The sequence below is a fragment of the Oncorhynchus mykiss genome, chromosome 5, assembly GCF_013265735.2.
Source record: "Oncorhynchus mykiss isolate Arlee chromosome 5, USDA_OmykA_1.1, whole genome shotgun sequence".
In the NCBI taxonomy this organism is placed as follows: domain Eukaryota; kingdom Metazoa; phylum Chordata; class Actinopteri; order Salmoniformes; family Salmonidae; genus Oncorhynchus; species Oncorhynchus mykiss.
Genome location: NC_048569.1, coordinates 64129873 through 64145398, shown reverse-complemented (window position 1 = coordinate 64145398; position 15526 = coordinate 64129873). Strand labels below are relative to the sequence as shown.

The 15526-nt window shown below is 43.0% G+C and overlaps 1 protein-coding gene across 1 annotated transcript; it reads left to right on the top strand.

Moving 5' to 3' along the window:
* Window positions 1-1612: 1612 nt before the first annotated feature.
* On the top strand, window positions 1613-12822 carry tmem59l (transmembrane protein 59-like). Its single transcript, XM_036978056.1, has 8 exons — window positions 1613-1972; window positions 3510-3615; window positions 4022-4116; window positions 4360-4512; window positions 7827-7932; window positions 9137-9257; window positions 9361-9478; window positions 10951-12822. The coding sequence occupies exons 1-8, from the start codon at window positions 1808-1810 to the stop codon at window positions 11107-11109; spliced, it is 1023 nt and encodes a 340-aa protein (XP_036833951.1). The 5' UTR covers window positions 1613-1807; the 3' UTR covers window positions 11110-12822.
* The last annotated feature ends 2704 nt before the right edge of the window (window positions 12823-15526 follow it).

Here is a 15526-nt window from a genome sequence, read left to right as displayed (position 1 = left end):
ATCTTACATACCGGTTAAATAATTGATAGAATATAATTTAGTGCAAATAATGTCTCTTTTACCCCATGATATATATATATATATATTGAATCATACATTTTATGAATGCTTAGTATGTATGCCTACAGGGAATTCAGATAGTATTCAGAACTATAGACTTTTTTCCACATTTTGTTACATTACAGCCTTATTCTAAAATGAATTAAATAGTTTTTTCCCATTGGGGAGTTGGGGAGTTTCTCCCATTCTTCTCTGCAGATCCTCTCAAGCTCTGTCAGGGTGGATGGAGAGAATCGCTGCACAGCTATTTTCAGGTCTCTCCGGAGATGTTCGATTAGGTTCAAGTCCTAGCTCTGGCTGGGCCACTCAAGGACATTCAGAGACTTGTCCCAAAGCCACTCCTGTGTTGTCTTGGCTATGTGCTTAGGGACGTTGTCCTGTTGGAAGGTGAACCTTCGCCCCAGTCTGAGCGCACTGGAGCAGGTTCATTGAGGATCTCTGTACCTTGCTTTGCATCTTTCCCACGATCCTGACTAGTCTACCAGTCCCTGTCGCTTAAAAACATCCCCACAGCATGATGCTGCCACCACCATGCTTCCCCATGCTTTGGTAGCAGGTTTCCTCCAGACGTGACGCTTGGCATTCCTGCCAAAGAGTTAAATCTTGGTTTCATCAGACCAGAGACTCTTGCCGCTTCTCATAGGCTGTCATGTGCCTTTTACCAAGGAGTGGCTTCCGCTTCTCATAATCTGAGAGCCCTTTAGGTGCCTTTTGACAAACTCCAAGCAGGCTGTCATGTGCCTTTTACCAAAGAGTGGTTTCCGTCTGGCCACTCTACAATAAAGGCCTGATTGGTGCAGTGCTGCAGAGATGGTTGTCCTTCTGGAAGGTTTTTCCATCTCCACAGAGGAACTCTGGAGCTCTGTCAGAGTGACCATCGTGACTATTGGGTTCTTGGTTACCTCCCTGACCAAGGCCCTTCCCCCCCCCATTGCTCAGATTGGCTGGGCAGCCAGCTCTAGGAAGAGTCTTGGTGGTTCCAACTTCTTTCATTTAAGAATGATGGAAGCCATTGTGTTCTTGGGGACCTTCAATGCTGCAGAAATGTTTTGGTACCCTTCCCTATATCTGTGCCTCGACACAATCCTGTCTCAGAGCTCCACGGACAACTCCTTTGACCTCATGGCTTGGTTTTTGCTCTGACATGCACTGTCAACTGTGGGACCTTATATAGACAGGTGTGTGCCTTTCCAAATCATGTCCAATCAATTGAATTTACTACAGGTGGACTCCAATGAAGTTTTAGAGACATCTCAAGGATGATCAATGGAAACAGGATGCACCTGAGATCAATTTCGAGTCTCATAGCAAAGGGTCTGAATACTTATGTAAATAAGGTATTTCTGTTTTTTATTTTTCATAAATTAGCAAAAATTGCCACAAACCTGTTTTCGCTTTGCCATTATATGATATTGTGTGTAGATTGATGAGGGGGGAAAAGAATGTAATATATTTTAGAATAAGGCTGTAATGTATCAAAATGTGGAAAAGTGAAAGGGTTGAATACTTTCCGAATGCACTGTATACACCTCAGAGAATTTGCACTGTGTGGAGTGAAGACCGCACGAGAGGGGGCGCACAGCAGCGTGTGAGCGATGATGTTTGGAGTGACGACACCACGAAACCATAGCACAAGATTACCGAAGCAGATAGCAATCGGATTGAAGCAACATCCGTCAGAGAAGCCCAGAGCCCACTAAAAGTGCCAGTGCTCGTCCAGACTGTGGTGATCAAATCCGGCTTGGAAATGCTTCAGTTCGGCGGCAGGGTGTGCGTTGTCTCCGCTGTCGTCTGGCTGCTTCTGGCGGGGCTGGCGGCTGCGTCTTCTGATCTATTTGACAACCAACTAGGCGACATCAGTTACTGCAAAAAGCAATGCCAGATCACCATCAAAAACAAAAGTCCAGCTAAAGTAAGTGATACTTGGAAACGATATAGACCCCATTGAGGAATAGCAGAACAGCAGTATATATTCGGCTACATATCAATGTGCCGAAAAGTCTGTTTTCGTGCTTGAATCGCTGCTATAATAAGTTGTTATGTTTCGAAGACTGTATCCGAAATTGAATACGGTATATCGATAACCGATAGACTTCCCTTTAGTCGTTAAGTGCTGGAAATCTGTTGTGTAAATGTAGCATGGCCAATGCGTAACGAAGGCCCACATTTTTTACTAAATGGCATGGTTATCCTAAATCGTATCAACTGTAGGCTAGGCTACGCTACCTAACTTAATTTCTGCACTAAGTGGACATTATCATGCACGATTTGGCCGAAAATATCATTTTATGACGCATCTAATTGTTATTCTTTCCACAGCTCTGATCCTCCATCATAGCCATACAGCCTACTCCCCCTACTTCCTCTGGATTGATTTACACATTAATTACATAACTTATGTATGTTCATATAAAACCCAGTCGTAAAATTGTTGTGGGCGACAGACCAAGCATGGCATTCTCCAATAGAGCCTATTGCCATTTGCAATTATTTTGTCGATGAACAGCAATATGCAGGATATGTAAGTAATATCTAATGAATTACAATATCCATGTTTGAATAATTTTAAATAATGTACAATTTGACAAATACTTATAACCTGTAAGATGGCTAATGGATGATTAGTGTCTATAGCCAATAACGGTAACTCCCTCAGCTAGGCTATTATTTACCCAACTACAATTCATCGTTTCGGCTCAGCTCAGGTGTGGTTCAGAAATCATGCAGGGGAGTGCGGAGCAGAGCAGCAAAATGGATCACAGTGAACTATGCGGAATCACCTGTTTTCAAAACACTGCACCAGTTTATAGGCCCTAAAGTATGCCTTTGATGTGCGCGTATTATTTGAACAACACCTTAGTGACAAATAGTCAGTGCTTGAACAATGTTCCGTTTATTTTATTCATGGGACTATAATTGCCACTGTGTAGTAAGCAAATAGTTACCTATAAAAAGGAACCGTGCATCCTGGGTCAGAATAAAGCCCCGCTAGACCCACAACGAACAGGGAAAAACGCAGTAAATCGAAAGGGTGACACGCATGACACTGTAATACGCCTGTAAACCGTTGATGGTCGGACAGGGGGATCACTTTGTCGCTCACGTTCCTGTGTCAGTCGCTTGGGGGCGCAGTTTTGTTCTTCTGTAATAGAACCAGGCTTGGCGGAAACTGTGACCAAGTGATTGTTTTTCTTCACTCATCACAGCATTCCCTGGCACGACATTTGCAGTATTTTCCATGTGTACCTCTAAGATCAATAATTCCTCACCTCATTTAAAATATTTAGTCTGTAACATTATCCAGTTGAAATACCTCTGTGGTATAGGCATACCTAATTGCCTATCTAATTAATCACACACAAATCCGGAACAATATCTCATTCTCTTTGAGGATATCTGCTTTCTTTGAATAGTCATAATTAGCTCCTATGTTTTTCTCTCTCCTGAAGGACTCCATACTGAATGCCTGTCACCGTGGTTGTCGTCTCTACTCCATATGTCAGTTTGTGAATGGCAATGCTGGCTTCAACACCAGCAGGGAGGAGTGTCAAGGAGGTAAACAAAACCAAAAAACCCCAAGCTATGCTTCAAGGCCAGAAAGCACTTGATTCAACCTATTGTCCTATCATGTGCCTGTACCAGGGCCAACATGACATTAATGGAACCCTGTGTGTGTGTGGCTCAATTGAAGCTGTTCACTGGTGACTTGTTTATTGAAAATCAATCCTGTGATCCGCTGTTCTCCCTGGTCCCGACAGTAGAGGCTCAAATGTTCTGATATTGATGACCGCAGGGAGGAGTGAATAGGGACGCAATGACTAACACATGCTGTGTATTTTCTCTTGAACTTCTTTGTCTTTTTATATCTCTCCCTCTTCTCTCTCTCTCTCTCCCCCTCCACTTATATTTCTCACCCCTCTCCCCCTCTCTCTTCTACCCCCCCCCCCCTTTCTCTCTGTAGCATGCCAGGAAGCATACAGCAAACTGCTGGAGCAGGAGGCCTGCAGCACTGGCTGTGCCAGCCAGCCCTCCGAACCTGAGATCAAGAGGAGGAAGGTTAGCATGGTCATTCAGTAGCCATTCAGTAGGCCACACACACACACACACACACACACACGCACACACACACACACACACACACACACACACACACACACACACACACACACACACACACACACACACACACACACACACACACACACAGTCTTGTACAGCAACACACACACACCATTACTTTTTTGCCAGATGAAATAATGGCACCTAAACTCAGACAGTTCAACCTGTTGTTCCCTGCAGCTGAAAGCCATGGCCCACCGTCCCAAGCCCCCCTCTGTCATGGACACCGTGTCCAGCTGGTTTAACGACATCGTCAGCTCTGCTCAGAGCTTCATCTCCTCTACCTGGACCTTCTACCTGCAGGCCGACGACGGCAAGGTGGTGGTCTTCCAGGTGAGACACTGTCAGGACTCAAGTTACACAGTGACTATTGGGGGTACAGCTGTAATTCAAACCTTGGGGTCAACAGAGGTGAACTCAACTCAAACATAAGGGTGAAAAGGGCGTGGGATCAGTACTGTATATGATTTACTAGATAAGTGACGGCTAAGTCATGACAGGCTGGCTGAATCTATAGAGAAGGACAACCGAGATCTGTAAATCTAGTAATAAAAAGACACGTGGTGAGACAACATGAAATTATGAAAACAACAGTCTTCATGCCATTTCTTTCGTTAGCCTTAGGGGCGATGGATGGATGCTTGTGTTTCATGGACGTGACATGCTAGCAGAGGTGAGAGCAGGCTCCACAGGCTCTGAGCTGGCTAGCAGGCCTGTGTTTAGTGGGCAACTGGCTGGCTGCCACCCTCTTGACAAATTGACTGGGGGCAAAGAAACAACAGAAAAGCACTGAGGCTGAGGGACAGCTGAAAGAGAAGACAAGACACCGCTGCAATACAAATCACAACTGCAGACATTCAGAATGAGTGGGTTCTGCAGAGCAGAGGGCTGGGTAGGATGGCAGGCTGTATGGACTCACTAGGAGGACCATGGTGACTTGTAGCCTTAGGCGTGATACAAAACAAACAGGAAATGGTTAGGTGACCCACTGTGCTAGCAGTTTGTCCACATTATGTAGCAGTTTTAGTAAGTTCTCAAAAAGGGCCATTCAAAGGCAACAGTGCACTACTGGAGCTGAAGTGAATAAGACAAAAATAAATGTATTTACAAGTTCATATGAGTTTTCAAGAGTTAGTGAGAGAGCCAACTTGTGGAATGAATGGCACTTGGTCTTCATGCAGTGTTCAGTATGACAAGTTTATTTGGGCCAAGTGATTTATATTTGAATCAGTTCACAGTGGAATAACTTGCGCTCTCCTTCAGTTAATCAGTCATTTGAACAAATAAGACTTTTAATTCACTAAGGAGCCAATAGACGTGGGTGTATTTTGCTATGTGATGTGCAGAGGTGATTCCCAAAACGACTTTCAAAAGAACTGAGACTCTATTTCCAAGAGCTATTGAGGCTTTAGCTCACAGGTCTAATGTGGTCTTGAGTCACTGAAGATTGATACCAGGTCCGTTACATTTAGAGGGCTAACGTAATGCACATAAACCATCTGGGTTCTATATCAATGTGGGTTACCCACAACATTTTCCAAAAGTTTGTGTGTTTGGATGCAACTGTGATCAAAGCAGCTTCTCTGATTGCTCCAGGCAAGCCACCTGTGTCTGAGGGAGACGGTTTGAGTCTCAGTCCCACAAGCGGCAGATTCTCCCTTCCTCAGCTCCCTTTAGCTGTACCTCAGACAATGGGCTGAGCTCCAGCTCGGGGAACATCCATCCCTCTCCTACCCATATTTGACATGGGTTAAGTGGCAGCCTCCTTCTTAATCACACTTATTCATGCCATCCTAGCCTCCCAGTGATTCAGGAGTGCTCCTCCCAGGTAATCAACGAGAATCAAGCTGTTTCCTCCGGGCTTAGAGGGAGTAAACACAGCCGACAGGGCCCTCTCATCACTGATTGGGGGGATAATGCTTGTTTGGAAAAGGGGTTTTGTTTCAATTCCTTCCGCGTCCAAAATTCACATGATGCAGGGTCCCCTTGAAGGAAATAGGGACATACATAGATACTACTTCTATGACCCCCCCCCCCCCCCCCCCCCCCCCCAAGAAGAAACTGAGCCCAAATAACCCAAAAATACCAAATAAGGGAAGGGAGGTTGTTACTTTGGAAAAGGAGAAAAGGATCCCTCCTTCCTGTTGGTCTTTGTGCCTCTATAGCCAGAGCACCTTTGGCATTCTGGGACAATAATGCATGACAGATGTACATCAGAAGGCCTACTCTTACTGATGGAAAGATTTCCAGTCTGCAGCCAATAACTACTAACATACTCAAATGTTCACTCTTCTCTTCCCATTGCCTTTCCCCCCAATATTACACCTGGATCCAATGCGCTCCGTAAAATCCTTGCTATCGCTAAAACTGGTTGTGAAATTACTTTGAAAATAACAATAGTTTGTCTGAATATCTATGACCTTTTGTTAGACCAAGCCTTATTCTCTTCCACATAGGTCATCTCAGTTAAATTACTATATCTGACCAATTTATTTCCTTTTCTCTTTGTTTATCTCACATTCGTTGACCCATAGACTATTCAAATGCCGATTGATACGTTTTATTTTCAGTTGTCATAACTATGCATGCATACATGGACCTGTGTGTCAAGATTATTATTTTTTCTTTAAAAAATGACTCTCTCTGTCTTCACGTCTTGTTGTTGGGAAAGGTTCAGTAGAGGGGAACCAAAATCCTATTTTAATGAGTTCTCCAGGGGGAGCCAGAAACACAGTCTCCATAATGAAAGGCACAATGATGCCTCTGCTGACAGAGCTGGGTCAATGTGTGTGTGTGTGTGTGTGTGTGTGTGTGCGCGCGCGCGCGCATGTGTGTGTGTGTGTGCGCGCATGTGTACGTGCGAGTGTGCTTGTGTGTGTGTTTGCGCGCCTACTTGAATATGTGTGTGTATAGACATAGGGATTAACCCTGTCTTCACTCTAAGTTATTTAGGTTCGCTCACATACTGTAGTGCACAATTGCTGTTTTTAAAGGCCTCTTTTCAGAGACACTTTCTTCAGTCAGGTGTCCTTTTCACTCCCCTCAGAGAGAATGAATTGGGGGGCTCTTGAGCAGCCAACCAGGACAGACTCAGCAATGGGCAAGCAGGGGGTCCTTTAATGAAGTTAGAGAGAAAGAAATGCTGATTTAAAACTCCACCTGTGTGCCAAAGAACAATCCATACAATCTGCTCTATACAATCTATACCTCAGGAGGGCTCAGTGCCACCTGAACAGCCATTATAAGGTGTGATTAAGTGGTTTTATTTTTGTACTGTTTGGTAGTTTGGAAGTACTGTTTTGTACTGTTTGGTAGTTTGGAAGTCTATCTGGCTCAATTTCACAGATGGCTGAGGTACACAGTGCCTGGCTTGCAAGCAGCACACATTTTGTAAAAATGCAATGTTCGCCTATAATCAGTGAGTCCTCTCTTTGTTTGAGGACATGTGGCAGTATCCTCTACATCTAAGTCTGCAGTTGTGTGTATTTCTCCCTGTCGTGTTTAGCTGTTCATTGAGTATTCTTAGTCCAGACTTCATTATGGTCTAACCTCAATGTGTAAAACAGACATTTTTCTGCCACTTTTTCAGTGAATTACTGTGTGTAATTACTAGTGCCTGAATTGACTTTGTTTGTTGTTCCTACCAGAGCCAACCAGAGATTGAGTACACTCTGCCGGAGCTGCAGGCTCCCCGCTCCAATGTGGCAGACAAACCCTGGCCACAGGTCCACTCCCACACACAGAGACCCCATGGTGAGACACCAACCGCCTGCAGTGTTGTGGCATGCAGCTCTGTCACACATTGAGACCCATAATGTACAAATCATAATAAGACCTGTAGGATATATAGTATACAGTGCATTAAAACTTCTGAGGGATAGGGGGCAGTATTTTCACGTCTGGATAAAAAGCGTGCCCAAAGTGAACTGCCTGTTACTCAGGCCCAGAAGCTAGGAAATTATTTGGATAGAAAACACTCTAAAGTTTCTAAAACTGTTAAAATTATATAACAGAACTGATTTGGCAGGCGAAACCCCGAGGACAAACCATCCAGGGGAAAAAGAAATTGAGGTCATAGTATTTCCCAAAGGTTTTCTATGGGAAGCCCTATTTAATAGGAACCTGGTTGCAGTTCCTATGGCTTCCACTAGATGTCAACAGTCTTTAGAAATTGGTTGATGTTTTTCTTTTGAGAAATTAAGAAGTATGTTCTTTGTAAGTGTCACTCTAGGTGGACTCTACTGTTTGGTGCGCGTGAACTGGAACGTGCTTCACGTTGTTTTTATCCGGTATTGGAAGTTTATCCCGTTTTAAATTTTAGCGATTATTTAAGTTTACAGGTAACTTATTAGATACTTTGTAGTCATGTTGGGCGAGTTGGAACCGGTGTATTTCTGAATCAAATGCGCCAAATAAATGGACATTTTGGGGATATAAAGAAGGAATTTATCGAACAAAACGACCATTCATTGTGTCACTGAGACATTTGAGATTGCAAAAAGAAGAAGATCTTCAAAGGTAAGGTGTTTATTATATAGTTATTTCTGACTTTTGTGTCGCCACCTGCCTGGTTGAAAATTATTTTTATGTGTTCGTATGCGGGGCGCTGTCCTCAGATAATCGCATGGTCTGCTTTCGCCGTAAAGCCTTTTTGAAATCTGACACTACTGCTGGATTAACAAGAAGTTAAGCTTTATTTTAATGTATTACACTTATATTTTTGTGAATCTTGAATATTGATATTTCTGTAGTTTGAATTTGACGCTCTGCAATTTCACTGGATGTTGTCAATTCGATCCCGCTAAAGGGATTGGCGCGCGAAGGGATCACTAACAGGTTAAAGGAGGATTGCATTCAATTGAATATGCTTTATTGATCTCTAGAGGGATGAAATTAGGTTACATTTGTTACACTTTCTCACAAAGTCTGTTGCTCATAAGTGTTCACCTCTGTGCAGGTGTGAAAGGACATGGGGAGAAGGGAGCAGCCAAGGCCGGAGGCAAGGGGAAGCACCCAGCAGTCCAGCAACATACAGAGGACCCCACGGCTGAGCATGACTTCCTGGGTTGCATGTCAAGGTGAGGAAATATTGAACAACAACAGTCATCTGCCCAAATCAACCCATTTCGTTCCCTCTGATTTAGAGGTCTTCTGAGTTGTAGGACCTCCCCTTTCTCTCAGGCGCTCTGGACTGCCTCGTTGGATCCTGGCTGCCTGTCTCTTCCTGTCCATCATGGTGATGTTGTGGCTCAGCTGTGCCAGCCTGGTCACTGCACCTGAACAACACATCAAAACAGAGGTAAACACAGCACCAGAACAGCACATCGACACAGAGGTAAACACAGCACCAGAACAGCCCATCAAAACAGAGGTAAACACAGCACCAGAAGAGCACATCTAAACAGAGGGTAAACACAGCACCAGAACAGCACATCTAAACAGAGGTAAACACAGCACCAGAACAGCACATCAAAACAGAGGTAAACACAGCACCAGAACAGCACATCAAAACAGAGGTAAATACAGCACCAGAACAGCACATCGACACAGAGGTAAACACAGCACCAGAACAGCACATCGACACAGAGGTAAACACAGCACCAGAACAGCACATCAAAACAGAGGTAAACACAGCACCAGAACAGAACATCAAAACAGAGGTAAACACAGCACCAGAACAGCACATCAAAACAGAGGTAAACACAGCACCAGAACAGCACATCAAAACAGAGGTAAACACAGCACCAGAACAGCACATCAAAACAGAGGTAAACACAGCACCAGAACAGCACATCAAAACAGAGGTAAACACAGCACCAGAACAGCACATCAAAACAGAGGTAAACACAGCACCAGAACAGCACATCAAAACAGAGGGTAAACACAGCACCAGAACAGCACATCGACACAGAGGTAAATACAGCACCAGAACAGCACATCGACACAGAGGTAAACACAGCACCAGAACAGCACATCGACACAGAGGTAAACACAGCACCAGAACAGAACATCAAAACAGAGGTAAACACAGCACCAGAACAGCACATCAAAACAGAGGTAAACACAGCACCAGAACAGCACATCAAAACAGAGGTAAACACAGCACCAGAACAGCACATCAAAACAGAGGGTAAACACAGCACCAGAACAGCACATCAAAACAGAGGTAAACACAGCACCAGAACAGCACATCAAAACAGAGGTAAACACAGCACCAGAACAGCACATCAAAACAGAGGGTAAACACAGCACCAGAACAGCACATCGACACAGAGGTAAACACAGCACCAGAACAGCACATCAAAACAGAGGTAAACACAGCACCAGAACAGCATCACAAAAAAACTGAATTATATTGGCTCTGTCTTTTAGATGAAAAACAGCTAACCCTCTGTGTAACTTCATTTCCCCTGTGTTAGATTAATTGTTAACTCACTGAAGTGTTACCTGAAAGCTGGAATCTGCATTTTGCATTTGTTTTTGTTTTGTTTATGAAATGGAGGAGAGTAGCATCCAGCATCGTGATGGAAAAAATTGCAATTCATACTCTGCCCTTCTATCGTGCGTGCAATGGTGTGCATGATGTCCTAGGGAAACAAACATTCTTCATTGTTTTAAGGAGTTTCTTTGTTATTGTAATATCGCTCATGGATGTGGCAGTTTCACCAATACTGATTCCAGCTTTAACATGTGTTTGCCTGAGATGAATTAGGCCTAGAGACCATGGGAACATTTCTATCGATTTGAATGAATAACTGATTCCTTTCCCAGCTGAGCATCAACGGAGACAATGAGTTTCTGGATGACGTCCAGAAGGTCAACCCATACTACCTGACCCCTGTGATTGCTGTAGCCATCGACCAACCAGAGGAGAGCGAGGAAGCTGGACCATTGCCAGTCAAGGTTGACCTCAACAAGACATCTCTTTAGGGGACCAAAGGGATCGGCTCTCTGGTTTCTAGGGTAACCATTTCGTAAAAAACTCCCTCAGTAAAAGAGGGGAACAGAAACACACCAACACACACACCAGATTTTTTTATACACACATGGCACAATCCCTTCAAAACATATTTGTCCCGTCTGAATTCTAGTTTCTATAACAAGTCGGACCATCAGATCTTAGCCTGTTGTGCTTATCTCTGCATACAATACCAGTTTTCTAGATCCCTAGTGTCCGTTGATAAATCTCGCCAAGAGTGTGGAGATCTAGTTGTCACCACCTTCTTGTACCTATCATTTTGTATTTGACAATGCAGTTGCTGAAGGCTTATTTAATGGACATTGTAACTATTAAATGTAACCATTTAGATCTGCCTGTGAGGAAGTCAAGGAGAACATGTGCTCTGAAAGCTTTCCAGGCTTTTGATGTCGAGGGATAAAAAAGAAAGGACACACACAGGGATTCAAATTGAAGATGAATAAAAATTCTCTTACATCCTCTCGGAATTAATTTGTGACTTGCAGATAGAGAAAAGGTATGGAGATGTTTAAAATGCTTTGAAAACTATATTGTGAACGCTGCAGGAGACAATGGCTACCACGTTTCACCTTTGATGATAATCACCGATATCAGCTGTGTGAAGGAAATATCACCTAAAAGAAGCAAATACACTCCATAAATTATAGATCTCTGTAGATCTTACAGAGAATTCTCAGATCAGATGAAACACCCCATTTCATTGAATTCGGACATTTGGCAAATAAAGGAATTGTGCTCAAATTATGTTGACTGACACCCTCAGCTAACTGTGTGTGTGTGTGTGTGTGTTTGTGTGAGTGAGAGTGCGCACGGCGTGTGCATGTGTGTGTGAACAAAATAAAAACAGTACTTGGTGCTGAATTAAACTGGAATTGTCCCGCCCACTCAGAAGGAGAATTATTGTATGTATTTATTAATGACTTTGTGTATCTATTCATGACTTTGTGTATTTATTCAGAACCAATAGCATAAGGTACCTGTTTACTGGTGTCAGTGAAGTCCCATGTAAATACTCATCTATCCAAATCTATCCTATTGCTACAACTGTAATACAACAATGTACCCCCCTTTTCCAGAGACATGCAGGAAGACTAATATTACTCTATTATTGCTATATCTCCTTAAGGGTTAGTCTTATTAGCTCTTAAATGTACCATGCGCTTTCTAGTAGTAGACGTTTCTGTATGCTACACAGGCACATCATGATAGGGAAGACCAATGGGATGCTCAATGCAAGGCTTTTAGAATAGACCTTTGTTATCGAGTAACACACTCAATGAGATTTCAGTTCTCTCCTCGGTGATGTTGATGTCCAGCGAAGTACATTTTCCTTTTGCCTACTCACTGTGCATGCTACTACTCTACACCACATTCAATGAAACCACCCATCTCAGTATGGCAGGAAGCTAATGTACACTTGTGATTTTTGTGTTTATATTTAAGAATGTTAGGATATTAATCTCATGATTTAAGTTAAGGAAAGAAACAAGATGGATATATCTAAAAGCCCTTGGATATCAGTCCTGGTTCAAGTGAAGGTCACAGCTCCATGTAGAATGTGATGAGAGTTTCAAACTGTAACGGTTCCTTTTTATCAGTATGTTTTCAATGAGATAATACATAACCTCAACATGATGAATAAAGTGTGTTCATGGTAAATATAATGGAGACGACTGTGGGTTTTATGTCAGTGCACACACATGCATCGCATCTACAGTATGCATGATCAATTATGCAATGACTTGTCGTCCCATTAAGATTTAAGACGTTCTTTAAGCCATTCTTATACCATGTTCATTTGAAACATATATTTACACTTTCTTCCAGACATTCAAATTGTTCATGGAGGATATGAAATATCAACAACATAATCACATAGCACTACGTCATGCTAGCTGGTACAGTATCTTCTGTTTGTCAAATGTTCTATTTTGGTTGTAAAAACGTCCGACACTTTTCATGTACATGATCTCCCCAGTCTCTCATTGTTTCTGTGTGCTATTTCAGAGTCTCTGTGCTCCCAAGTGAGAAACATTTCAGTTGCAGGGAAGTGAGGGAACCCTACCAAATGCATCTGGAACTCATTAGAAACCCTCCTGTCCAGACAAAAGACACACACACAAAGCCTTGGGTGGCTGAAACTGAGTTTTTATCCCCTCCCACTCTGCTGTGGAGCAACTTATTTTGTTTTCTGTAGCTTGTACACAGGGCTACTAATTCAGAATGATCTCCTAATGATGGAGGTGGATCACATACACTGAGGAATGAATGTGTGGAAAATCTCAACGCGATTGTCATTTTTATCCACACGGTGGCGACTAAAGCTCCTGGCTGACTTCATTGTGTCTGTTTTTAGCTGTTTGTCTTGCCTTGTGACTCTCCCGAATCAGAGGACAGGTTATATTATACAAGGGCAACAGGTAGCCTAGTGGTTAGAGCGTTGGGGCAGTAACCGAAAGGTTGTTGGTTTGCATGCCCAAGGTGAACAATCTGTCTATGTGCCCTTGAGCAAGGCACTTAACCCACATTTTCTCCAGGGGTGTCGTACTACTATAGCTGACCCTGTAAAAACAACATATTTCACTGCACCTACTGTATATGGTGTATGTGACAATACAATGTATTAATATATATTTCATACTTCTTTGACTTATGATATCTGAGAGGTTATGATTCTCCTGTGTGAATTTCAAACCTGTATTTTACTGTGGCCAGGGCCCTATTTGTGGATTTGATTTAAACTTATTTGCTGTGCAAATTTTCACATTACAAATGAACTCAATCTCATCTTCTACTGTAAGTATTTTACTCTTCCACAAATCGTTATACTCATTTGTTGTAGAATGCAAGCAACACCTAAACTACAGTACCCTATCTGTACTCCTGGACACTGGCCACGTTTCGATGACCTTTTATCTTTGCTGTGACAGAATCATATCTTTCAATTTACGGTGTGAATTTGGCCCTCCTCTGTTCTGTCTTCACAATATGGTGTATGTTGGCTTAGAAACGGAGACGAACAGAGAAATATGTCAAACTTATCATGTTGCTGTGTCCATCTCAGTGTGTCCATGTGTCAATAATTTGATAAACCATTATTTTTTTTAACTGACAAAATATTTTATTTTACTAGGCAAGTCAGTTAAGAACAAATTATAATTTTTAATCACAGCCTAGGATCAGTGGGTTAACTGCCTTGTTCATGGGCAGAACAACAGATTTGCACCTAGTCGGCTCAGGGATTTGATCTTGCAACCTTTCAGTTACTAGTCCAACAAACTAACCACTAGGCTACCCTGCTGTTCATTGAGCATATAGGAAATGCACTGGAGGAAACATTAACAGATCCGTTTTTATACCACTTAAACCAGGAGTAGGATTTTATCCTCTACTAAAGCAGTAAAAACATTACAAATAAATGTATTTGAATTGAACTACATTTTAATCTTATGCTCATGGCTCTGAGTGAAGATTTCATATCAATGATAATGATCCTCTAAGAGAGCCAATGTTGATTAATCTCTACAGCTATTCCAATATCGTCTTCGTGTTTCTCCTCTGACTTCCTCCACTTCATAGATATTAATGTCTTCCTATTTGCATGATGTCCATTTGCTCACCCTCAGTCCATCTGCATAATCGGCAGCCAGGCTGTGTGAATATTAGACAGTGAGAAAACAATGTGTCGTGGTGCATATTTAAACATGTCCCCCAGCCTCGTCATGGCCCATAATGAGGGGAAGACATTCTCCCTCATAACTTGAGAAGACGCCTATTCGCGGTGGAGGGATGAGTCACTCTGGAGGCTGTCTGGGCTCTTGACGCAGCCAGTGCGGTGTGCAAACAATGCCACCCGACTCCCATTCAGTGGCACACCGGGCTGAGAGCTGCCTCAATGTGCTGATTGTCTCCCATATGTTCAGGGGCTCTACACACTAAACCCTGCATCCCATTGTACCGCCACTACAATAACGTGAACCATCCGCACTATATCTGGAATGAATGAGGCGGGCTGCAGCTGGGCTCCCATTGATAACAATGTCAGATGACTAGGCCTGGTGAAGCGGAGGACACAGAGATCACAAGCGCTGATGCCTCACGCCAGAAAACGCTCTTTGGTGGGCGCACAGTGTATCTGATCTGGCTAAAAATATCCAGGTTTCTGCGTGGGCATTGAGGAAGAGAAACAACACAAGAAAGACGTTGGGTGTTCTTTTCATTTGTGAAATAGACTCTTTAATGAAAATACATTCTGCTGGCTTCCCTGGGTCTGTTGACATAGAGAGGTAATCTGTGATTGTTATGAGTTTCTGCCTTACAATCGTTTGAAACTGTGAAATGTGACCTCACGGAAATAATAACCTCCAC

Excerpts from the sequence above, each read along its gene's own strand:
- tmem59l (XM_036978056.1), top strand. The coding sequence starts at position 1,808 with ATGCTTCAGTTCGGCGGCAGGGTGTGCGTTGTCTCCGCTGTCGTCTGG. Across the intron at positions 1,973-3,509 it reads AAAACAAAAGTCCAGCTAAA|GACTCCATACTGAATGCCTG; the intron begins GTAAGTGATACT and ends TCTCTCCTGAAG. Across the intron at positions 9,258-9,360 it reads TTCCTGGGTTGCATGTCAAG|GCGCTCTGGACTGCCTCGTT; the intron begins GTGAGGAAATAT and ends CCTTTCTCTCAG.